This window comes from Chiroxiphia lanceolata, chromosome 3, assembly GCF_009829145.1.
Source record: "Chiroxiphia lanceolata isolate bChiLan1 chromosome 3, bChiLan1.pri, whole genome shotgun sequence".
Taxonomy (NCBI): domain Eukaryota; kingdom Metazoa; phylum Chordata; class Aves; order Passeriformes; family Pipridae; genus Chiroxiphia; species Chiroxiphia lanceolata.
The window spans coordinates 62,246,480-62,272,705 of record NC_045639.1 but is presented as its reverse complement, the minus strand read 5'-3'; the positions used below and the strand labels follow the sequence as shown (position 1 = coordinate 62,272,705).

General features: G+C 39.9%; 2 protein-coding genes across 5 annotated transcripts in view; both read right to left on the bottom strand.

The window, feature by feature from the left end:
* Positions 1 to 10,633: 10,633 nt before the first annotated feature.
* The window catches only part of SOGA3 (SOGA family member 3), a 59,290-nt gene continuing 43,697 nt past the window's right edge, over positions 10,634 to 26,226 (bottom strand). For 2 of the 4 annotated variants that reach the window (XM_032681714.1, XM_032681715.1), the window contains exon 9: positions 24,744 to 24,856. The gene's annotated coding sequence lies outside the window, so the exon portion shown is untranslated. Of the gene's footprint in view, positions 16,942 to 18,845; positions 20,221 to 21,390; positions 21,471 to 21,810; positions 22,153 to 24,659; positions 24,857 to 26,226 lie in introns of those variants that run through there. The other 2 variants (XM_032681709.1, XM_032681713.1) reach the window with 2 other exon arrangements.
* On the bottom strand, positions 16,768 to 24,794 carry KIAA0408 (KIAA0408 ortholog). Its single transcript, XM_032682228.1, has 5 exons — positions 24,660 to 24,794; positions 21,811 to 22,152; positions 21,391 to 21,470; positions 18,846 to 20,220; positions 16,768 to 16,941 (listed from the first exon to the last, which is right to left on the bottom strand). The coding sequence occupies exons 1-5, from the start codon at positions 24,792 to 24,794 to the stop codon at positions 16,768 to 16,770; spliced, it is 2,106 nt and encodes a 701-aa protein (XP_032538119.1).

The following is a 26,226-nucleotide window of genomic DNA, read 5'->3' as shown; positions in this document are numbered from 1 at the left end:
TAGGAACTTGAAAGAATTGTTGTGTTTCCAGTAACATGCTTCTTTTTCTTTTTGCTTTTTAGTTGGATATTCCTTTGCTACCCCCTTTCCCTACTTTGGCTCCAGTTCAGAACTACTTGGGCATATATTTAACTTCAAGTAGTTAATCATGTGCTCATGTTCTTTGCTCAGTTGGTTCCATGGTTATTAAATATCTACTTCATATCAGGAAGGAGGGCTCTGTGTGATAGTAAGTACCTGCCAACCTTGCCCTTTGGGGCTCTGGGAGGTTACCCCAAACCTTAGACCAAACAGACTTGTTCAAGAGCATTACAATTGCTCTTTTCCCTAGGAACTCATCATGTTGTCAAAGCATCAGTCTTGGTCTGTATACATCTCATTCTTGAGATGGTCGCTTTCTGTGTCCTCTGCAGAAAGCAGACTTTAAATCAGAGGCTTTGTGTGGTTCTGCACTATTCCCACCCTGCAGCAACAGCTCTGAAGACAACAGTCACCAAGTCAAACCCTTCATGGCATTCAAAGCAAGAGGTAGGAAGAGTATTTTGCTAGTACGTTGGTTTCTCTCTAGCTGTGTGTGCAGCTGCACTGCATTAGCCTAAAGGTACTTTCCTTCTTACGTGCCTGTTAGCAGGTACCTCATTCAGCTGACTACAGTTTAAAGTGAATTGGGTCTGGCAGAGTACAAACCTTGCTTTCCACTCCAAGTACAAACCTTGCTTTCCATGCTTCCTTAAGAAAGGCTGTCCTGGGACTGCAGGTTCCTGGAGGGAGTGAAGGAAAAGCTGCAGAGCTGGGCATAGAGCCACTTTTGCAGGGAGAAAAGACTCACATAGTGCCATCTGCCCTGTAAAGCTTTTTGGCAACGTAAAAATACATACCATGTCTTCAACGTATACATATAGAGAAAGCTAACATCCCTTGCTAAATCACACCCATTTTCCCCTGGATTTCACTCTACTTGCATAGATACTTACAGAAATGCTACATATTGTATTCTCTGACTGACTTTAGCCCCTGTCACTTTTAACAGGCCCCAGTTAGTATGCTAACAGGAATGCGTGTTTAATGCTTTGTTCATGATTGTGCAATGAGGATGGAAAAGCTGTAACGACTGTTCCATGATGCAGAGTCTATAAATAGAGTGTATGGGAAAGGATGCTCTCTAATGCATTATGTTCTAATCAATAACAACAAGCTGACTCCAATTATATTTTATTGTCTCAGAAAAGTATTTACATGGTATAACAGCTGTGAGTCACAGCAGTGGTTTAGTTAAGAGTCAGATTCACTTAGGAATATTTGAGGCTAATGGCTATTGTTTTCTGCACTCAGGCACTGCACCATTGACTGCTCTTGCTACAGTTAATATTTAATCCCTTCGCTGAACTTGCACCACTTACATGTAAGCGCTCTTCACAAGACTGCACTCCAAGGCCATAGAAAGCAAAAGGCTGTTATCTTAGCTGGATGCAAACCTCAGCAAGCTTATGAATTCTTTGGATAGGGAAAGTGTAGAGATCCCAAGTGCATATGATCCTTCAAATTCTTTTAAGTAAAGAGAAAGATGGCAGGTTAAAGTGATTTGCCCAAAATTGCGTAGCAGATGAGTGGCAGAGAGAGGAAAACAACCCAAGTTCCCTAAGCCTTGCATTGTTAGGTCTGGCCACAGACTTTGGGTACCATGTTTTGTTTGTCAATGGTCTGAACTGTGTTGCATTACCCTCTATCTGTGGCAGACTAGCAACTGGTATACAGAAGATTACTAGAGATACCCAAGTCTTGGGTGGTACATGGCAATTAACCAGAAGTTTAGTCATGTGGCAGAGACCTCATATGTCCATATGAGCTTGAGGAAAATCTTCACAGATCAACCTGCAGATACTCTGAACATGAATAAATAAAATCCAAATACTGTGTATTTAATGAGAACCAGACCTGGGAGAAGCACATAGTTTCAACTTTCAGCCATTTTCCCTCTTCCAAAGCAAGAAACACTGAGAAAAGATGTTTTATCTCTCTTTTCTAACAGACTTAAAAGCTTGGCTAACAATGCTTTACAAAAAAACCCCCTTCAGTTATGTACTGCAATATGGTAAGTACAATGGTAATTATTACAATTTCATGCATCCATTTTCCATAGAAGCATTTACAACCCTGATTTCTCTAGAGCACTTAATGCTTTCAGACAGCCAGTGAGGATGACTTTTCGAGAGGTGGAAAGCAGGGAGGCAGAACAACTTCAGTGTTCCAGGAGAGCATTCACATTTACGTGGAGGCTGCCTACAGCAACGAATGGTATAAGCTTCCTTTTGTCTCCCTAAAGTGACAAATTTTAAGACACTTGCTTGTGTTTTCTTGCTTTTTTAAACTACAAGACAAGGAGAGAAACATGAAGAAAGAGGCCGAGAGTCAGTGAGAGAAATAGGTACCAGTCAAGACCAAAATATAAGGTAGCCTCAGAGGTAAACCAGAGTTACTTATGTCTTCGACAGAGTTACCCTGTGGTGAGAGGAAACTCACTGCTGTCAGTGAATTACAGACATCAGAAGCCAGGACATGGAATTACCCATTAGTACATTACTGGTATGCTGGATTCCAAAATAACTTTGCCTTTGAGAAAGGTGAGGTTGGCTTGCTCTAGTCTGTGCCTCTTGACTGTGGAGATTATGGACTCTGACTATGTCCCGGGGAGTTGCGAATGTCTGGAGCCTGATTTCCAGAGAAAGTGTGCATTATTAGGTTATATGTTTTGCCAAAAGTTGGGGGGGGTTCCCCTCTGTAAAGTTTACGTATTGCTTAAGTAGCCAAAGCAAGCGCTAGGTACCAAGTTACACTTGTACTAGGATTGTCCAGTGGTTAATCTAACACAAAATGTGAATTCACCTTACCAAATCATTGCTTGCCCAACACTTTGGGGATCTAACATACTACATAGCATGAGGTGTACTTGACTATCATGGTCAATTGGTCACATCCTCCTCCTCCGTTGTAGACAACACTATCCAGTTTCACAGGCAGTGCTGAAGCCCACAGAGACAGAATGACCACAGCTGCGTGAATAGCATCACCATGGTAAATATGTAAACATGCAAGGTTTAGAAGGTGGTCAGATCTGATACTTGCAATACCAGACCAGAGCCAGTACCTCTGCTATGATCTAGTCATGCAGAAATGAGTCATTGTTGACCTCCTGAACTTGGTGAGCCTATGAGTTCACATGATTCATCTCATTTTGCAGTAAAAAGTTTTTTAATATATTTCTGCACAGCTACAAGAAATGCAAGGTGTAGGATGCCTCTTGGTGTGACAATTTACACTAGGGTATTTTTAGATTCAGTAGTTACACTTATTTTGATTATAAAGTTTCCATCAATAGTTTCTACCTGATTCTGCTTACATTAAGAACTTTCAGCACAACATTTTGTCATCCATTCTCATGGATGGTCTCTATCTCATCTATTTAATGCTTTTCATGCCCACGAATTCTATCAATATGTGATTGTACGTGTCTGATATGATAAAGTCCAAATCTTCCCTGGTGCCTACAAAAAGTACTCCACTAGATTTGCATTTCTCACATTAAAATGCATGTCTTTTAGTATTTTGATGTTTTTAAACAATTGCCCAGCACATGATTACCCTCCTACTTTATTGTGTCTACCCAATTTTAAAGGACATCTTTTTTGGAACCCTACCTTGGCAGAATAATAAATACACTCTGGTAATCTAAGAGAACAGATCACTTCCTGAAACAAATTTATCCACTTAAACACTTCTTTAACAAATCCACAGATCAGGAGCACTAAACAGGATCAAGGGCTAAGCAATAGGATTCTATACTGCATTTGAATCCTTTAATTATCATATTCTTTAAATGGTGAGAGGGTTATATTTTACCAAATCAAGATAGCTAGCAACTTTAATGAAGCTGTATTACACTAACTTCATAACAGTGAGTTTCAGAGCAGGGGATAACCTAACTTGTACCTGTACAGGCTGAACTTACAGCCCTGCTTTTGGCTTGAACTTCGGCTCCTTTCAAATATCACTCGCCCTACATCAGATAGCTTTTCTAGGAAGAAGCAGGGAGATTATTCTTGAGTGGGATCCAGGATCGACTTCTTTCTACCTGTGGTCTGCCAGTACCAAAGGCAATGGGTCTCTGGGATGATTTGCACAGTGGGGAGATGTGCCAGAGAAGCTGCCATAATATAGGGCTCACAATGGGGAAGCATCATCTGGCTCTCCCTGCATCCTGTCCGGAAGAGCTCCCACTGGCAAGTGCTGCCAGCAGGGTGAACTCAGCCACATAGTTAGTTTGGGGGCTGATCCTGAGTAGCTGTGCAAGTCCAGCCAGTGAACTTACGAGCGGGACTTTTATGTATATGTTTCAAGTGCAGCTTTCAGCTAGATTTTTCCTGATATAGTTCTACTCTTTGTTTGACCCTAAGAAACTGCTAGTATTTCCACTAGTCATGGGCAAAACTCCCATGGACTTCAACGCAAGTTAAATTTCTCTGCAAAAAGAGACATGTCATTTAGTCTGTGGTTTGATCTCACATTAGTATTTACTGCCCACTGCTATGCAAAACAAAATGACAAGTTTCTAAAAGGAAAGTTTATTCTTTTGCATGTGTGTTTTCTAACCACATGAGTAAAAATAGACATGGTAATTTCACTGTCTGCAAGCAAATGTCTGGAGCTTCTTGAAAATCATCTTTGAGAGACAGCATGTGAACCTGCAGGACTCACTGAGATCCAGGTGGTAATTCCATGACAAAGCTGCTTTGATGTGACTCAGAGACAACTGCAAAGTGACACTTGGTGACTTATCACCTCTCAGATCAGTGAGTGCCCCAATTCCACTTTTTTGTGTGGATGTGCCCCAGGACATCCGTAATTCATGATAGGAATTACCTAGATGTTGGCAGAAGAAATCACAAAAAAACTCTGCCCAGTCTGCAGCAGTGGTGAAAAGAGCTGATTTATGTCAGAATACAAAAAGAAGGTGATAGAGAACAGCTTGAAATATACTCTGTGTCATTTGATAATTCAAGGAGAGTTTCTTTCGCAAAACACATTGGTTACTCCTGTCTATTTTGAGAATGGTATTGGAGACAATTCCAAAGCATATTAGAGGCAAAGCAAAAGTCCCCTTAAAGAATGCTTGAAAAGTTTGGGAACACTTTCTTAGACTAAATAAAAAAATTTGAATAAAAAGAAACAAGATTAAAAGCATATAAAATGATGCAGACAAAGTTAATCAGGAAGAGAATGAAGGTAACTTCCTGAAAGGAAGTTTTTAACTTGGTTTTCTTTCCCAAATGAAAGAAAAGCAGGTTTAAAAAAATGTGCATTTTCACCGTATGCACAGCTAACCTATGTTGCCATTATAGCAGACATTAAAGCAGACTCCTCTTAATGCAGAAAGGCAAGTTATATGTATTTACAGCTTAAAGCAGTGTCAAGAGTTGTAATAGGACAAGTAAGCAGGGCTCAAACCCCAAACTTAGTTGGTGGGACAGTAGCTATAATGGTGGATGTGAGAGGTGTGGGTTCAATTTCCTTCTCTACCCTGTAATCTGTTTGGCTAGAGAGGGATGAAAGACAATAGCTAGGCAGATGCTGAAACTTGGTTTGGAGACCAGAAACCCCTGAGAATTCTCTGGAATTCCACAGTTCAATGCCATTAAAACATTGGCTCTCTGCACCTCTGCTCTCCAGCTACAAAGTGGGAAAAACGGCATTGCACTCCAACCAAAACATATGAGACAATCCATCAATGTGCAAAGACATATATTCCTGTGACCAAGAACCAGAGAAACATTATCTTCAGAAGAAATTAACTCCTGTTCCTACTTCTGGGGTTATTTTTGGTTGTGTCGTTTTTTTGTTCTGGTTTGTTGGTTTTTTTTTCTCTCCCTCCCCCAAAGTACATGATGCTGTTGACTGCTGCCAAGGTCTAGCTGGGCTTTAACTACAGCTGCAGCCCTAGTCCTGGAGGAGGTTAGTCAGATGCCAGAGTGCCAGAAGGGCAGAAGCAATGCTTGATGACTCTTGCCTGCAGATCAGTATTCCTCTCTTCTACCTGTGTGCTTTAAAATTCAGTGACTGAACCCATGCTTTCCCTCCAACATGGATCTTTAATAACAAAGCATCAGACAGGGTAGCAAAAGTCACCCCAGAGTGAATCTAAGAACCAACTGTTGTCAGCTTGTTGATCCTTTACTTCCATACACTGATCCAGTGCTGAAACTACAAGTCCCAGTGTGCAATACCACATCTTTATCAAAATGGAGCATCTGTTGCCTAGCAGTTAAATATCTTGGCAACAAAATATCAATACTTATGACTATGTGAGCAGACATTATCTGATTTGCTATAGCTGCCCCCTCTAAACTGTGTTGGAGGTATTTGGTTACAGCAAAATTCAGAAGTCAGGAGGTTCAGAGCACCAAAAAGCTACTAGATTCACACCGGAGGAGAAAAAAAGGGAATGCAATGCTTTTTGACTGCAGTATATACTATAAATCACACAGCAAATATCAGAAGATGCAATTTGGCATTATGTCCAACCATGCTTGAATAATCAGGTCAGTCTTATTTGTTGCTGTTCCAATCTCTCCTGCAAATACTAGCTTCCTTGTTTTATTCTGATTCACGCAGGCCCCACAACCATCTGCGATTTGGCAGCTTCACCGAGTCAGAAAATGTCAGCAGGAGTGGGGAGGGGTGATTAAAGAGAAGAGACAGAAACTTTTCCAGCCCTCAGCTTGCCTGCCTTTTTAGCACACTTTGTGTGAGCTCTGCTGGCAACACCTACAATTCCTTTCTTTCATTAGAACATCTGATTGTGCTAACTGGGGCTGCCCAGCACTTGATTAAAGATGTGATTTTGACTGAGACTGTGCAATTAAATGTGAGAGTTGTACGGATCCAAGACCTTAATCAGGGGCTGGAGAGGGGAGATCTACTGTTAATACAATATAGCCCTGAACTACTTAATAGACTGATATTTCATGTTGGGGAGGGGGGAGAAAGAGGTGTAAAGAGTCTGAGGTCCCACATGGGGAAGCAGGATGCAAAGCTCAGGGAAGAGGTTTGCCTTCTTGTCTTCTCAGCACCCTAGCCACAGACCTGCCACTGACCCTTGGGTAGCCTGGCACAGATCACTAGGGACTGGTTTCTGACCTCACTTGGCTGTTCTGCCTTTGGCTGTATGAAATCAACCTGTGCCAGGTCTGTTGCAGTGTGTGTACAGGAACATATTACATACTGTTTCAGGCCAAACTAGTACATTATCAGATTTGACCAACTCTGCTTGGACAGTGGTGACACAAAGTCTTCTGCTCCACAACAAAGGCATGTTAATGGCACAGTAACATCTTTGGACTGGAGCACTGTTGTGGGCTGCAGTGAGCTGTCACAGCAAGCACAATGATTCTGGCACAGTAGCAGGTATCCCCTCTCACCAGTTGCCTCCCTTGCCTCTGCAGGAGGCACCCACCTTCCCAGGAAGAGCTGCGGGAATGAATCACGGAAGTCCCTCACCCAGTTCAATGCAAAATCAGCAAGGTTTTCTCTTCCCCAGCATTAGGTAAGTTGACATCAGTCTGAGTGTTTGGCTTGTTAGGCGATACAGGTTTCACTCTTCAAAGGGCAATAGAAAAGAGCATGGCACTTCTTACATTGCTACACCTGTGTCTGCTCTGACCTGCTTCACTTCCTTCCTCCCACTTACCCCCAGGAAGTCAAGAGTTCCCTGCTATTTCTTTTTCTGCTTCATTTTCCTGCATTTCAAAAATGAGATTGTTAATGCTCGCTCCACAGGACTATAGAAAACACAGTCAGAAGATAAACATGTACCAGTGCAGTGCTTTAAAATCTCATATCTAGCACACCCTCACACTGTAAGCTGCTTGTGGAGAGAAGAGTGATCTTTCCCACTGTGAAATTTATTACTTAGCTGGATCACAGTCATTTATTCTACCTCCAAACAAAGTGCAGTGATCAGAAGTTCTTCTTTTGTGATAGCATTAAAGAATTTTGCAGATCAAGGCCTGTCACACATTATGGAGATGGAGCGAATACCCCTCCTCTTGATTCAACTTAGCTGAGTGTGTAATGAAAACCAAATTCCCTGTATCTCTGCCAAAGAAATAAGAAAACTAAGTGTGGCATTTCCTTACTCCTGACGTCCTACAACTGGCCTTTTCTGTAATACAGAAGGTCTATGGTAAGTAACCATTCTCATGAAAACCAATTTAGATAGCAGTGACTAGGTGGGTACACACGGTGTTTCAGAAAGAGAAGTGTGGCTGCTGCGGTTTTTTACTGTGTTTAGGAAAAGAAACATTGTAAGTGTCACCCTTCAACAACCCTAAACTTGCTGTGGGTGTCAAGAAGACAGTTCTTTTCTCCTGACTTTCTTGGTCAATAGTAACAGCAAGGAGTTCTGGAGCAAAGATGATAACTGATGACATCAGCATCCACTTATGGCACAAGAGCTGATTTAAATTCAGCTCTACCAGTTGTTGCTCTTTCAGGAAAGTTGGTGCAAACCTGGGAATCCAGCTACAAACACAGAGAATTTCATCTAATGCTCCTCTGTGCAAGAGGAAGAGACCATTCTCTTTCCACATCTATCTATGGCAATAAGTAATCAGTGGTGAAACCTGTGCAGCAAAGCTGGTATCTGCTTCCTTGTTTTAACAGAGATATCCCAGGTGTGGCTGGAGCTTGGACTTTTTTTATGTGTGGTTTTTTTTGGTATTTTTGTTGTTGTTTATCCTATGCATTCATGGCTTTTACACAGTCGGTCTTACAGGCTAGAGTGGTGATCACTAGTGTGAAATATTAGCAGGAAATATTGAGCTGCATGAAGTGCTCTGAGATTCATTAGTCTCTGCACACTGATAATACTTATACATGCATGTAAAGTTTCCCTCTGCAGCCATTCCAAATTCAAACTCTGTGGGAGATATCAGGACTGGCAGATTAATATGAAATTTGGGGTTGGATTTTAGGGAGGTTCAAGCAGCAATTAAACCAGAAATCTGAATTTGAAGATTCAATTCCTCTCCAACTTCCAATATATTCCTGTCAGACATAGTTTACATTTGACCCCTGTGTGCCAAGTGAATGAAGCGAATCCAATCTTCCTGAACTGGGGAAATCTTCACTGTTAATTGAAGTCCTCTTTCTCCAAATCACAGGACAATGTAGGTAGGGAAAAACATAAACATACTCACGCTGGCCCTGTAAAGACAGAGTAAAATCTATAATGTTTGAACAAAATAGCATAAGAAAGGATTAGGCTGCTGTAGCTGAAATGAATGATAAATGACTTGGTTCAACTCCCTACCCTAAAATGTCTCAACACTTCCTTTCACTGGCATTTTTGTTGGGGTCCCAAGTCCAGCGTCACACCCCTATTTCTTCCATTTTGGCTAAGACCGATTGTAACAGGCCTCACTTCGGTTTCCATACAGTGCAAAACCAAGACGGAAGCAGAAAAAAAAACCTTATCAGTGTATATGTCCATGTGATGTGTACATATCTGTGTGCATATAGACATAAAAGGAAAGCAGGCACTCTGGATCAGTGAGCTTTGATTTTCTCAAATGTTTCTCAAATGATCACAGAGATGGTGGCTCCAGCATTACATCAGCCTGGTTCTTCCAGATATATATAAATAAATGTATACCTCCTATGAGACAGCAGTCTAGACCAAAACACATGTGGGCTGGCACTAAATGGCATCCTAGGAAAATCAGAATATCTATCCTCATAGGAGGCTGTGCAAACAGCATAAAGCTACTTAAATCACCAGAGCACTGTTACCTTCATTTCTGAATGTTGCAAATTACTTTCATCATCCACTTTCCACTCACTACAGCAGAAACAAGTTGGTTTATTTCCCAGAATCAAGCTTAAAGAGACAGTTGACTTCTAAAAACCTTGGTGGGCTGACTGCAGATCACTTTGGCTGAAGATTTTAAACAGTTTTAAATTCGTCTTGGCCCTTTGTACATCTGGTTCAGCTTTTGGCCAACTTCCAATAGAGAATGACGAATTCTTCACTTTCTGTCCCAACTGCTGTGAAATTTTGCTGTAAAATGAATTAAAATTGCAGAAACCCATCCAAGAGGTGGTTTAAAGACAGACTCCTGCACAGAAGAGGAAAAAGCTTTTTTACACTACAGTTGGAAAAAAATCCCATGAAACTGTTCAGCCCCAAACTGGCTGATGCAGTGCTTGTTGCAGAAAGACACCAAAAGATATCTTTCTCTGGCTTCTCACATCGTCTCAAACATGATGTGTTTTGCAGGTCTGGAGGCCTGCAGAAGAGAAGCTGGAAAGTGAAGAGAAGCTTCCACACAGCTTTTTTTGCCAGGCCTACTTCTCCTTAGGTGGCTGAATTGTCACCTCCTGATGGAAGGAGAGAGAAGGAAGGAATAAAACTACAGAGAGGAGAAATGGAAGATCATCTTCTCTTCATGGTCAATAATGTTTAATAATAAGCTGTCAAAGCCTCATCCATGTACAGTGAGGCCAGTACCAGTCATTTTGCAGTGCCTAAGCTAGAGGCACTGACAAAGGATTTTTCTGACTATCTCTATTTCCACTTCCCTTCTTTTTTTTTTTTTCCCTGCAGTACATGAGACAAAATTAGGATCAGAGCTATAAGGCAGGCTTGCAATATTTGGAAGGAAGAAGTGACATGCATAAGCATGTTTCTTTCATTAGAAGATTTGATTGCATTTACTTATATGAAAGTGGGATTTCAAAAACTACTGGATCTCATTAAGTCACATGCTGTTTTTAATGTAAAGCATTTCAGCACCATTCTTTGGGAGGAGTCTGTTTACATACAGTATTAGACATCATTTTTCTGTATGTACTATGTGTGTGACTATGGTACTCCTATATGCAGTAAATAGTGTCATATGGCAAAACCAGCTGCCTTGGACATGTGGGATTTCCTGGAGGATAAGTTCCTAAGATGTGTGTGTGTGTGTGTGTGTGTACACAGACATGTAACAGCATATGAGCCAGTTTGTGAACTGGCTTGTTCAACTTAGATCTTACCATCTTACCTCCTTTGGTAGCCAGCTACTTCTCTGAGTAGATATTTTGGTTTCGGAAGAACACCTGTGAGACTTCTTATCAGCAATAACTTGGGTAGCTCAATTGCTTTCAGGTAAATTTGGAGAAAAAAATTCCCAAACTCCCAAAACAAACAGAATATCTTTGTGGAAACTAGAAAGATTCTGCAAAGAAACAAGCAGACCGTATGTACACACATATCTGTCTGTGGTGCACTTCCAACAATATCTTAAGCAGCTCTACATCATATACGGTACCAGAACAGTTGACCTGCTGCAGATATCTCATGATATAGCAGTAAAACTCAGTCTGATTTTCTGTGTCACCATGACAGTTGGCAGTGGTCATGTTCACAGAGTTCACATATGAATGCAATTTTCTTTAATGAAAGTCCTTTTCTACTGTGAATATGATTTAGAAATTCTTCTAGCTGCAGTAAACTAACTTAGGGAATTTTAAGGGGCACTGGCAAAAGACTTTGTAGGCACATCTGCCACAGGCAAGTAGCATCCCTCTAGGTGGAAGAGCATTCAAAATCAGGCTTCTCAGCATTACAATCCCTGTGACACATTAGCAGGTTAGCAGAAGTCTATGTATCCACTGAGACCTAGTATTAAAGAACCTCTGGCTTTAATGAGGTGATTAGTCACCTCATCCCATTAGCTCACCCCTTAACATCAGCCAGCACAGCTTAGTTGTTTGTATTATATACTTTAGGCCTATCTGTGCAGTGTCTGCTCTCTTCCCCCAATTCATATTGGGATCAAATCTACTCTGTAGTACAGGGTACTATTATCTCATGCAATAGAGTGGAATATTTTGGGCTTACACATTAGATAATCTGATTTAAAAGTGTAAGACGTATGGACTCCCCTATAGTGTCATTTTTCTGTGCATCTTGGCCATACACACACAGACATGCACCACTAGGAGGAAACAAACTCTGGACCCTTAAACAGAAATATTGCAGACTGCAGGTACTAGAGAAAAGGCATAAACCACACTTTCACTCTGATCATGTTGAAGGTTCAATCTCTCTTACCCCATGGAAATTCTGATACAATACTTTTTAGAGTAACATAGTTAGCAAGGCTCCCTTAGGTATGAGCTCCCACAGCCACACAGCAACTGCATCAACTCTACACATCAGAAAGATGTCTCTGCTGATGCAAGCACTTTGCAAATACAAAAGATGCAAGGGGGAGGGGTAGAATCAAACTTCAAAAGCAGCTTAAATATAACTTCAAAAAACAAAGTTTTGTGTAATATATGCCACTAACAGTTGATGAAGAAAGTGCGTTTTCAGTGATGCAAAACAATAGATCAAGATCTAATGTATTTGTGAATGGCAGTAGTAATATCAGACCTTTTTAGAACAGGCTGTCCAAAAAAATATTTTGGCTGCAGTACAGACAGAAAGTCCTATGGGATGACATATACATACAGACCAATGGCAATAAACCACCTAAAAATACACATCCACTGGAAACTGAGAAGGGGTGGAAAGATCAGAGAGGCAACAAGGGGCTTTGATTAGCACATTTAGAGCAAATGCATTCCACCTTTCAGTTTAAAGAGCATGAACACAACCAAATTCACCATTACAGACGAGTCCAATAGAGAATATCAGCAGTTTAATGGCTAGAGTTTGTATGTTACATATCTCAAAGCCAAAGAAATTCTTTGCATTAGCAGCACTGTGAGAATTGCATAAGTTCTTGCATGCTAGGAAATTTAGTCCAGAAATAACAAAACTGTAAGGGAAATGTCCTGCCTTCTGTATTGCTGTAGATCTTTGCTAAAATGCTGTTGAAGCCATTTGGATATAAAATCCCTATTTACAGAAACAATTTTTTAAATGGACAACTGGAGAAATAGACAGGTATTCTGAATGCTCTGGAAAATTATATTACACTGATTGCCAATTCTTTCCTATACATAACAGCCAACTCCCTTACAGTGTGTGTAATAGTGAAAGACAATTCTGTTGTTGGTGAAGAACAAGCAGAGTTCATCTCTTCAGCAACATTTTAAAGATACACAAGAAGTCTCTCACACCGTAAAGACAAAACACTAGTGGAAATGTACTCTGAGTTTGAGGAATGATACCGAGGGGGTTTAAAGGAAATTCTTTTTCTCTACTCCTTCTGCCTCTAGCAGAGGCTGAGTCAGGCCAGTTTTAAAGCCTCCAGGTGGCCTGCTCTGTAGATGTGCATATAAGGTCTAAATTATTCTACTCTATGTGCCATGTTCCTCCCTAAAACGGTTTCAAGGAACAATTATGGCTCCATCTCTCAGCATGAAGGAGAATGATGCTTTCTGTCAACTGATTACCAGCCAGCTGATTCCTAGTGGCATCCCTATTTCAATGGGCAGCTGACTGTGTCTGCAGAGAGTTACTAAGGCCCACAAGCATGCAATAAAGAGAGTTTTAGACTCATTCGGAGTGCAAGTAAGAAAAACATATATCTGCATTAAGACTTCAGACAGCATATGGAGGAATAATATTAAAAACCAATTTTAAAGACAGGCTTACAAAACTCGCCACTTCCATAGGTGACACTAGGATTAATAGGAAGGTCAAGTTATACTTAGATCATTTATGTTTCTTGCATGAATGTGTGTGTATGTGTAGATTTCCTTTTCAGAAATAATACAGGGGAATGGAGCCTAACGGAGCTCTTCCCCTTAAGCAAATAAGTGAATAAAGCCATTACTGTGGTTCAGTAATCACAGTTATGGGAACTAGAAAAATTACCACAGTCCACTGGCCCTGTTATGAGTGAAGCTGAAAGAAATATTTAAACAGTGACAGCAGCAACTTTTTAAAATTAGTATGTCCAACTAGCCACCTGCAAACCAAAATCACCAGTTTTGATACTTTTGGGCATCAGAATCAATGTCTGTAATTAGGCGGACACAGAAAACCTTGACAAAATGAACTTGCACTTGACCTATTAGTTTATTTCAAAAACCTTCTGTTCATTAAACTTACATACATCAGGGAATGTTGTCGATATTTGATCCTTTCTCTGTTATTCAACAATGTGGTCTATGTCAAAGGCAACCAAAGAAACTGAAGGGAACAAAAGAAACACCTTCACTGACTAATCAAGGGAAATGCTTTCATAGTTAAATACTTCAAACAAAAGTGCACCACTATTTTTCAGAACAAAACTGCTTAACTTTACCTTAGAGGTAATTTAAAGAGTGTTATTGCAGTCATCTCTGACTGAAATAAAGAACCATATTTTTTTACAATTCTTTCATATTACTCTTTCCTCGGCCTTAGGCATTTAAAGCTGGTCAGCTACTTAGGCATTAAAAGGTCAATTTTCAAGGCATTTTGGTTTGCTAATTTCCAGTTAGAATATTAAGCCATGTTCCAAATTCACTGTGAATCATCTCTAATTTTTTTAGGGCTAAGGAAGTTAATGGAATGCAATGTCTAAATTAGGCCAAGCAGGCAAATTTAGAGAAGTCTTGATTTTTCACTTAAGCACACAGACTTTTGTCTCCATCCAAACCGTATAAATTTTCCTCAAGATTTTCTGTCCTTGTATCTCTTCCAGCAAGAACTTTGCAATGTCTGAGTAAATTTTGATGAATTGTTGATTGGCTTGAAGTCTTCATATATTGTAGTGAGATAGACTTAGAAAGGACCAGAAGTCTAGATAGGGCAAATTACTCTGGGCATGGTTTTGCCAAGCAGACAGCCACAATGGCATGACAAGGTGGGATTTAGCACTCTAATGCCTGCTTGTTCTAATATTGGCAAGCCCAAACAGTTACCAATGCTACCATACAGGCTATATTGCTCAGAACACATGGCCTCCTGTTTTCTCTCTCTTCAAAATCAAAGCTGTGTAGAGGAAAGAACAATAAGGTCCTAAAAGGAAGGAAAAAGGCATGAATTCTCAACATGACTGGAATAGGACAACAGATCACTACCAAATTAAGCACAATTAATTTTCCCTATATTGCCACATATACAATTCACTAGGACAAAAGCCTACACTCTCTCTGAAATCCTTTTTACATTCACATAAGATGTGCACATTAATGGGTACCGGGATGATTTTTAAAATTCCTTTGAACATCCTATGTTTCTCCAGGAGAAGAAAAGTTGTAAGACAAGATCAGGCTGATGTTGAAGAAGTGCCTCTTTACTCCTTTTAACCTAGACATGCTACTTAAAGGTAACATTTATCATCATTACTGCACTATGCATCCAGCAACAGCCTAACAAAGGGTGCAAAAATTCCAGGATAACAGACACTGTCTTTCTGAAAGTTCAGAGTGTGAGAAGCATCCATGTTTCTCTCACACTGTGGGAAGGAACAAGCCAGGCTCTGTGCATGTCATTCAGATGGCCCATAATACCAGGTCAAGTGATGGCAAAAACATACTTGCAATGCCACATGTCTACGATTTTGGGCACAATTGTGATCATACCTCGATGCAGTATTTCCGTACTAGATGCAGCTTGTTGCCAGAGTGCAAGTAAACTTTGTAACTGACTGCCACGAGTCAGTCGGGGAGCAGTAAACGAGCAAGTGGCTCAGGCACTCTAGTCTAGGAGAAGAGTAAAAGAGGAGTGTGGCTGCAGCACTGGGTACAGCGGTGTTTGTTCTCCTGCCTTGAGTGAAAGTAAACAAGTCCATTGTTATTTGACTTTGCCAAACCTCAAAGTATAATGCTAGAAGGAAAAATAAGTTTTACAGAATTGAGCATATATAACCCTTTTCTTCCCTTCATAAATTGTATGTTACAGTAGTTGAAATTACCAAAGTGTTTACAGTATGCTATATATAAAATGGCACATTTAAGCTTTTTAAAGGGATTGGAACATTTCAGAAATGTCTCTGGTGCTGAAAAAGGCTAATGTATTACAAATCATATAATATTTTAATTCAGAAAAAAATATGTTTGGGTATTTTGACCTAGCATAAGGGTTAGGAAACCGAACGAGTATGCCATGAAGCATGACTGACAAATCAGTCGAGCTAGTCTGCTTCAGATACATATTGTGCAAGGCATTATCGCTGCAATCAGTCACAAAAAATGAATATTTAAGTATTTTTTACATTAAATACTACGCCTGTGAACCTATGTAAAAGATATACAAAATATAAATGTCATCAGGACTGTATATTTCAAACTTTTTAAAATAAACATGAAGTATATATATACGTAGGCATATAGGTTGCAATTTCAATGTCAACACTAGCACAGTTTGTCTCTTCTAAGTACAGGCCTGTATACTTCCTAGTCCAACACATGCACCTACAAACACATGATCATGCATACAGCTTTACGTTCTGCTGTTTGCAGAAGAGTCAGAATATACAGCACTATACATTGTTTCGACTCAAAACTGATTGGCAAATTAAGGAAGATGCCATTCAAAATAAATTCCTTGTGAACTACTACCAAAAAAAACCCAGATAAAACCAGGGGTATAGTTATTTCATCTCAATAAAAACACTGAAGACCACGGTGATGATGACCTAAGATTCAGAATGCTTTGTCCAGCACGTGGTGGGGGTCACTCTTGGACAAAATACAATAGTGTAGAACTGGTTGCTATGACACATACCAAACACAGTTATAATGAGGCGTAGAGCTTTCACAACACCATCCAACCCAGCTCTGGGTTCAGACTACTGAGGTCTCTGACCGAAAGGAGACAGAGCAGTTGTACACCGTTCTTCTCACAGCAGGTGGTGCTGAGGGGGATCTAGATGCCCATCTGGAAGGTAAGCGTCGATTTGCTGGCCGAGCAGGACGGGAAAAACCCTTCTCACTTGAACATTTAGCTGGCACACAGATCTGGAACACAAAGGCAATTCCTTTCTTTAACAAGTTAAGGCTTTTGCGGAATGCAGCGGGAATGCAGGAAGACATTTGCGGTGACCTCAGAACAGGTGGTCGGAAGCTATTAAAAGGAGTGCAGTCATGTACAGAATGCAAAAGAACAGCTATTTCTATGTACTGGGATTCTCACATCAGTTGTGGTTTAAAATACATGGAGACAAGTGTCAGACACAAGGAAAGGTATAAAATGTTAGTGCAAGACAAAACTAACATTCACCTCTTAGTTATTTTAATTTTTGGAAGGTTTTTTTTGTCAATGAACACTGCAAACTATTTTAAGTATAGAACTCAGAATACCATCTTATATTACTGAAGTATGATCTACATATTTTTCAGGTATTTTTTGATAGATCCTATTTCAGCAGTCACATAGTCTATTAAGAACTCTGTTTCCATTAGTGCAGTGTGAAGCTGTTTACACTTGGTAACTAATTCAGAATGTTTACATATTAATACAGCGTTATGTCTACCTGCAGAGCTTTAGGAAACCCAACGGATTTTGATCATAGCTACAGTGATGTGAATTGGAAATAATGAACATAAACCAAATGCCTCATGCCATGTACAGTTCCTACAGCTCTGTGACATGCATGCTGTCAGACCTAAAATGGTAACTTCTGATCAGGCAGTATTCTACACTCAGTTTGTTCAGATAGAAATGATGATATAAAGTGTGAGCCTACGGAGAAATAAAATCTAATTGGTTTAATAAAGTTATTCTGGGCTTACATCAGTATAAACTCAGCATTATTTAGTCATTATTTCTTTCCTCCATTGCTGAAAAATTGTTTTCCTGTCAAAAGTTTATCAGATGAAAAACAAATGGTAAGCTTCATGGGTTTTTCCTTCTTTGTTGTAGTAAAGATGTGTCTGCTAAGTAAGAGATGTTGCTTCACTGCAAGGCTGTCAGAAAGACATGCGGAAGAAAATCTGCATGGTCAGATTCTCAGCTGCTTAAATCCACATAGCTCCACTGAAGTCTGTGAATTTGTGACAGTTTAAAGCATACCAGCTGACAGTCTGAACCCATTTAAGTTTCTCAGCTCAAAACACACCTGCCTTCTCCTTTTTGAGATTCTAAGGGGCATATCTATCTGTGTTTGTTGGCCAAGGAGCACTGCAGGAAAAAATATTTTTCTTTCTTTGCGGACTTTTACAGAACTTGCAATTTATAGTATATTTTCCAAACCATCTGTTTCTCTCTTCATTAAGAAAGAATGTTGGCAAAGGAAGTATTTCTAAACTTCTGCAAATAAAATTCAGCCAAATATAAATTAATTAGTCATGCCATGATCTTCTGTTTCTGTGAGCGTATGTTTGAATATATAGGAGAAGCTGGTACTGAGACATGAGTAAGAGGAGGTCACTTTATTACTGGAAAATTTATGGAGTTACAATATCCCTTGTCATAGGCAGTTCCAAGGAAATCCTGAACCAAGCAGCACCCTGGATGCTGAAGAATGCTATCTAAGACCTCCAGGGTTTTGGACATGGGCAAGTGTGCTTAAGTCCTTTGAGAAGTCTTATGAAATAACTAAAGGAAGGAAAGATGGGGTTAAAACCTGATTGCAGTTCTCACTAGTTCAATCCTTGCATAACTGCATTGCAGTTAAAATACAGCTTTATAGAACAGCAGCAGGGATCAGAATCTGGCACATGTCTCCACTCTTACTTACATCCTTCTGCCCTTCTACAACTCTATAATCTGCAGAGGAAATGCTCCTGATTCATCCAGATCTTGGTTTAAAATGTCTATTTCTACATAATTATTTACAATACAATGTTAGCCTGCCTCATTTTAGAATCTGAGGTTTGGTATGAAACAATTTTTCTGGTCTTGCCATTCTTATGAACCTTACCTCTGGTAACTTCTGTCTCTCTTTTCCTTGCTTGAGTTGCTGCCCAATATGCTTGGCTGAATTCCTCGGAAATTCTTGCTTTTCTTGCTCAATCTGGAGCATTTCTAAATACTGACTCAGTTTCTCGCAACCCCCATCAGTGAATTCAGAATTTGCCTGCGTCCACTTATCTTTGCAGCATTTTGCATTACACGGAGAAGTCACTGTTGATTTTTCATAGGTTTTCAAAAGCTTTTCAACAACACCATAGTTCGACCTTGAGTCAGCTGAACGCGGGCGACCGGATAAATTACTTGGTCTCCAGTCATGCTCCTGGAGCATGTGCCTATAACCACTAGTATTTGGAAGTCCATTCATTTGTTTTTGTTGCCCTGCTGTCCTGACAGCTTTGCTGGGGTTGCTAGCTTCTTGCTCCTTGGCTACAGAGAGTTTGGGATTTGAAATACAAGATGTATTTACAGTGTCTGTCCTGCTAGTAGCAGAGTCACACAGTGGCCCACAGGGTTTGTGATCTTCTGATGCTGTTTGAGGCACCTGGTTTTGTTGCAGAGCATTGTTATGTTTATCTGTGTGAAATACAGTCCGATTAAACTCATCGATCTTTGCTGCTAACATTTCATTTCTTTGGGTCTTTCCCAAAGTATATCTGGTGTCTTCCAAAAGGTCGTTGTGCAGGGTAGCAGGGGTACAAAAGTCATTACTGTAAAAAGGGCTGCTGTGAGACTTGGGGTTTTGTTTCTGGTGCATCTTGTTCCTTTGGGCCATATTTCCATCTGAACAACTTTTTTGGGCTGACAGTTGGAAAGGCTCGCTTCTGTTGTCTTTCCCAAGTTTGACCACATCATATGCCCATGTGTTGTGGCAGAAACTTGTTGGAACTTTGCACTCATTTTTGGTTACAGGTACTGCAGCAGTTACCATCACAGGAACTTTCACAGCCTGCCCTTCATTTGCACAGGCTGCTGCAGATTCATTCTTGTTTACAGGTGAAGAATTCCTCAGTTTCCCTCCACTCCAACAGTCCTGAACCTTGCAATTGCTTTTGATGCCTGAGTCTCTTATTGGTGCTTCAGAAAGCTGTACAACTGTAGAAAGAGAGTTTGTTAGGTGCCGAGAAGTGCTCCGTGGAGGAACTGGTGGAGCTTCTTTCCTTTGCCAAGGTCTGAAGTCTGTTCCTATGTCACCAGTAAGACCACCATAAGACATGTCCTTCAAAGCCTTGGTGGAGCTCATCAGATTCTTCCTATTGTTGTGTTCCTCTGTTTCAAAAGCAACTGAAGTCTGTGATTCATCGCTGGACACATGGTTCATCTCAGGCAGAATAACCGTGTTTTGGGTTTCCTCAAATTCCCCCAGGAAAGGAAGTGACTTCATTCTGGAAATAACAGAAGTGTTTTAGGGACGAGCAATAAGGATCCCTCCAGGGGACCTCATCATAGATTCATTCCCCCATGAGCAGGTGTTTTAACACTGGCTGCTTAAAGAGATTTGGGAGCAGTTTTGCCACAGCTGATATACCCAGCATAACTGAAACATATATGAAGAATTTGACAAAAGATCAAAACAAGGAATTTGTATTCCTTCCCTGTGCCACTAAAATTCTTTTCCTGAGTTTTTTAGATGATTGTTCATTTTCTTACCTATACTACAATAAGGACAGAGGAATCCTGTGAGTTCTAATAACTCCCATGAGTCTACCTGATTATAAACTGACTGAAGCAAGCTTCGGGACCTCCCTTGTATAGATTTCCTAACCTTACACATGACAGTAAAAATGTCTTTTGAGATCTGTTAAAAAATCACCTTTAGAAACTACGCATCAGCTATGAATCTATTTGCTTTAAAGATACGAACACTAGCCCAGCTACAATAATAAACTAGTGACAGAGCCAACTGACAGCATGGGGGAGTGTAAGAAGTCCCTCTTCTCTTTGGGAGCATCTGAGAAGAGCTTGCCATGATGCACACTTCCATGGGGTCTCAGCTGCGACAGTTCATTTGCCATGCGACAGTTCATTTGCAGTTCAGGGGCTGACTTGCTATCTCTCCATTAGTACAAATGTATGGTGGTTCTTCTTTCTCTTGCCTTCTTTGCACTCTTGAGTTGTCAGTTCCTGATATATCCCCCATGCTCATGGCTAGATCTGGGCTTTAAGTAAGAAACTTCCCAGCCTGACAAACACACACAGTGTTGTATAGAACTGCATGAAAATGGCATCAGGGCAGATAGAACTATCTGTTCACTTTGCAAATCCTCCATATAGCCATTAGAAACAAGTATAATTTCATCTCACAGAAATACTAATTTCAATTTGTAGGTTCTGGAGAAAAACTCCATTTTGCTAATAAAACACGCTCTTTGATCATATTTCAGTAAATTTAATTTGAATGTTTTATGCTGAGCACTGAAACACTAGGATGGTAGGAACTGCCCAACTCCTAATAAATCCAATAGCAAACCCAGCTTCAAAGTGAACAGCAAAAGGAGCACAGTCTCATTATTTATTTTCTTCCTCTAATATAAGAATTCCAAATATGTTTTTACCTTCTGTGGTTGGACCTCTTTCGAATTTCTTCTTGATAGCTGCATAATTCTTCACTGACTCTGGCAAGTTCTTTAAGAGCCTTTATAAATATAAAAACAGTCCTTTAATATAAGTGTTTTAAATGGTATCTCCAGAATTATTTTGAAACCTGTGGTCATTCGCATTTCAGACTCACAGCAGAGGAAACTGGCACAGGAAAAAATACAAAAATGCCCCCACAGTAGGAAGAGAGGTAAAGAGCATGCTGTTAACACATTTAAATAGTGAGAGGACACTCACTGATAGCAAACCGAGGAGGAAGTAGTGACTTATTGGAAAGCTAAAACCAGGGAGATCAGTTCTTTAGGTTAACCTGACAGGCCAAAGTCCTCAGTATTTTCCTCACCCTTGTAACTGAAACATGCTCATACTTTACTTACTACATTGAGATCACCAATATAATTCTTGGTATTTTTCTTGGAAGGTGTGGTGCTGTGGCTGTCTTCAAGTTCCTCATGGTTCTCAAAGGCCAGATTGTCCATTAACAGAGTATTGTTTCTGCTCTTGGCTCTGGTTTCTTTACATTCGTGTCCTGTTTTACCGAGCAAACTCCCTTTTTCCATTCTGTCATTTTCCATATTGTGTTGAAAGTTCAGCTCCACTGTGTCACTCTCTTGCAAAGTAGGGGAATACATAGACAGCTGCAGCATCTTGCTCTGAATGGCATTGTTATCACGGACATTCATATTGCTCTCCCTTCTAAGTCTTACCTCCTGGTAGAGCTGAAAAAACAATAGAATCTTCTATTAAATCGTGGTATTCTAATGAACTTTATGGTAAAATACATATTTATCTTCTGTTGTTAACAACGCTTCACTCAGTAGCACTGATTGGAAAGTTTTTATACATGTGTTTGTAGAAAAGTGCTGAGTCACCTAGTGTAATAGTTCACACACCATTATTGTCACCAGATAAGGAAAGGGCTGTTACCATTCACAAACTCTTTGCCATGGTTTTAACCATGGTTGGAACTGGAAGAGATCTCATGAGATCAATGGCCCTGTCTTGAGCTGGAAGCCGTATGGTTGTCTTCCAAGTAATCTTATTGTACTATGTGGTGGACACAGCCCTGACCTGATGGATAGGAAATGCAGGGGAATGTGAGGGAGGGAGAGGGTTCTGGCTATGTTACAGCCTAATAAAGTATATTAGTTGAAGGAGAGGAAGTGAATTCACATCAAATACAGTGCCATCTGCACTAGAGCAGACTTTTCTGGTTCTCAGGCAAGTGGAATTCTTCCCTCTGATTGGAGCGATAAATCAGTACTGCAGAATAGTATTATTTGGCAATGCACTGTCACGCTCTTCTTTCACGCTATCTGCTGAGATCCAGTGGCTTCATTTGTAAATGAAAAAGTGTTAATTCCTGTCACCCAGCACATTCAAACTAGGAACCGTGATAAATTATACATTAGAAAAAAATAGCAACATCATAAAAATCTCTTCTGCTTACAGTATAATTCCCAGGCCAAGAATCCCATGGCTCTTTATAAACCTTCATTCTTAACTTGCTCTTACAAAGAAAGCACAGAGCAGGCACCTCTGAACAGCCATCTGCCTGCCCTCTCACAGTGCACAAGGCCATCACAACAGCTTTTGAAAGGACAGTGAAAAAGAATAACATGAAGAACATGTGGCTAGTTCATGGGTAGTGCTGTGGATGACAAGTATCCTCACGTTCAGAGACTTAACACTTGATCTCATCCTGGGCTTTCAGATTTCACTTTCAAAGCCCAGCTGCTCATGGAAACTGAAGGCTGAACTTTGCCATTTCCAAGACATTGAGAGCTTCATGGATTCAGCATAGCAGTAAGAAGGAAGGATACCATCTCCTATACCACACAAGTCTTCCTGGACAAATCCAGGAATTAAGTTAGGTTTTGATGGGCTAGAGAAAACTACCAAATAAAAATACAAGCTGATAAGGTAGTGAAAATTTTATTGAGGAAATCTTTCTACAGATGATGGCATTTAAAAGGTATCTATCTCCCCTTTTCTCCACGCACGTGGCTTTTGGAGAAGAAATGTCAGGCAACTGAAATCAATTGACATTGTCAGAACTACCAATAGCCAGAATACCTTTTCATTACCATCATTCCAAAACGCTTCATATACCTAAGAAAATTAAATTCAACTACATACACAGATCACATTACTAATTTTTGGAGTATTCTCACCTCGGCAGTGAAATTAGGTACGAATCTACAGAAAAGTCCTAACACAAAAGGAAAAATGTGGCAAAGACCATCATATTAAAGTCTGCAAGTAAGAATTGCAGGTAAAATATAAGAAAGCTGACATTATGGAGTTATGCTGCAGGCTGGTTTAATGGGCACTGTATGCCTTATGCCTGTAATTCCTTTGGCTCTGACTATTTTACTTCTCATACTTTCATGTCAGCAATCTCTGCCATACATTCCTGTGTTGCTCAGCCACAGGACAGTGTCGGCAGAGAGCAAGAAAAAACTACTCCATGTGTATATTAGATGAAAAATGTGAAAGAAAAAACTTGCCTCTATATGTAGCCAAACATATTCAGTTAATGCATTATAGTGCCACGGGGTTCTGCTGCAGGGACAATTTGGGGATAAAAGAATAATAATTGCTATAACTATTTCTGGAAGGAGATGCATTGCAAATGGCAGGGAGTGAGCGTTTATTAGTATGTGTAAACACAAGTGGTGTCAGGACTTTCATGCTATTTACTTTACCTGTTTCCTCTCCTAAAAGCCATCCATAAATGGAACAGGTTCTAGCCAGAATGATTCTATATCATGCAGCATTTAAAATATGTATTCTTTTTAATATTACCATTTACCCCAGCAGACATTGCCATATGATTCCTTTTTGCCAGATGATGATACCTAGATTTTTTTGTTACTAAATATGTATTTTCCTAAACTCCATATTGTTCAGTATGTACTTGAAAAAAACTTGTATAATATAGGCAGTGTGGCTCATGCCCAGTAGAACTGACAGCAGTATGTACAGCCAACAACCTCATCGCAAACAAAGTGACATTTCACTCGCTGCTCTTTATTCATGACTGTTAAATGAGCAATTGCAAATACTGCTTAATCCCAGGTTTTTCATCCTAGTATTAGCTATTAGAAACTTCCAGTGAGACATAAGAAACAGGATAAAATTCAGAAAAAAAAAAATTTAAGTGATTCCATGTCACTTCACCCCAAGTGAAAATGGTAATGCTCAGAGTTTTGTTTAGTAGTACCTCTTCTATTTTCTTCTGCATGATCTTCCATTGACATTCCCATTCTTTCCTTTCATTGTCAAATCTCTCCAGCAATTCCATCTTCTCTTTATTCCAGTTCCTCTCAGTATTCTCCAGTTGTTTACGCAGGTCCATGGTTACAGTCTGTGCAACAGCAAAGAGAGCTCTGCTTTTTTTCTTTCTTCTCTGAATGTTTCCTGGAAGTTTATCAGAATAAGTCTTACTTCTATTTGATTCTAGCTTTCAGAGAACAAAAAACAACAAAACAATTTCACAAAATTCATAACTGAAATGTGCTTTCAGGAAACAGTATCATATGATTGCTTGATATTTATCTGGAGTGTGATTGAAATATGGATGAACTAAGTGTTACAGGACATAAACCCAAGGCAGAGAGGCCCAATCTGGAAGGGGGAGGTGGGACATGCGTTCAGCATCAGAGAATTCAGTAACATCTGCCACAGTGGGCTTTGTATCATGGCCACTTTGCATCTTCCATTAATCTTCACTATAAATGTGTTTTCAATGAATTTGAGTCTGTATAATACTGAATGGCACTTCAGAACCATGGGATCCTGCAACATCTGCCCTTGAGGGCAAAAGTTATTTTAGGTTTGTTCAAAAGACAACTGCAAATGGAAAGGTATCATGTTTACTCATGCACTCCTTTCATGCATGCATGAAGCACAACAAAGACTATGACATTCTTTTGGCAATTGAAGACTGTAAACTTGATAACCGAAGACTGTAAACTTGATATATGCAGAAAATTCTCATGGCTATATGAGTGATTTGGAATACATGAAGAAAAACAAGATAGGAAAGCTAATAATAGGTACAAACATATATACAGTAGAAAGCATCATTCTACTATATAAAGGACTATCAGTCACTATAAAGGGTTCAAGCTTTTTGGATTTACAAATCTAAATCTGTACATGTTAGTTTCAGGACCAGCATAGGGAAAAGTAGAAAATATTCTCCAATAGCACTAACTCCAATCTAGTTCAAAACCTTTCTCAGAATATTTAACTAATTTGTCCTCCGGTTTCTTCTTCCCCTTAAGAAGTCTTTAGCATCTTAGTGTCTCTGAATGAAAAAATTATTATATGAACCACTAAATATTTGTATTTTAAGGGAAATATTTTAGATCTGCTCATGTGGCTTTGGAGAAAAGCAGGTACAGGTTTTATGGACCTGGTGTTACTCTTGATTTCTTAGGTTTTACAATAGAAACCCCACTACCATCAGCACATTTACTATGCCAGCAAGACCAAAATAACACTCATTCATTCAGTTATGATGGCCCCTGTGGTATGATGGCTGGTACACATACACTGATACTTGAGTTTGTTAATTTTAGTTCTCAAAGCCAACTGTTGTGTTACTTGGGTAGACATAAATGTAGTTCTAGTGATAAAACACCTCTGCATTGCTTTGGTCCCCTGCCAGAAATCAAACGGGCAGACAAATGAATTACCAGAGGGTTAACTAGGGCTAAGACCACCCTACCTTCCTGCAATTTGTTCATTTCCCTGACTGAGGATCAGTGATCGTAAACTCACAG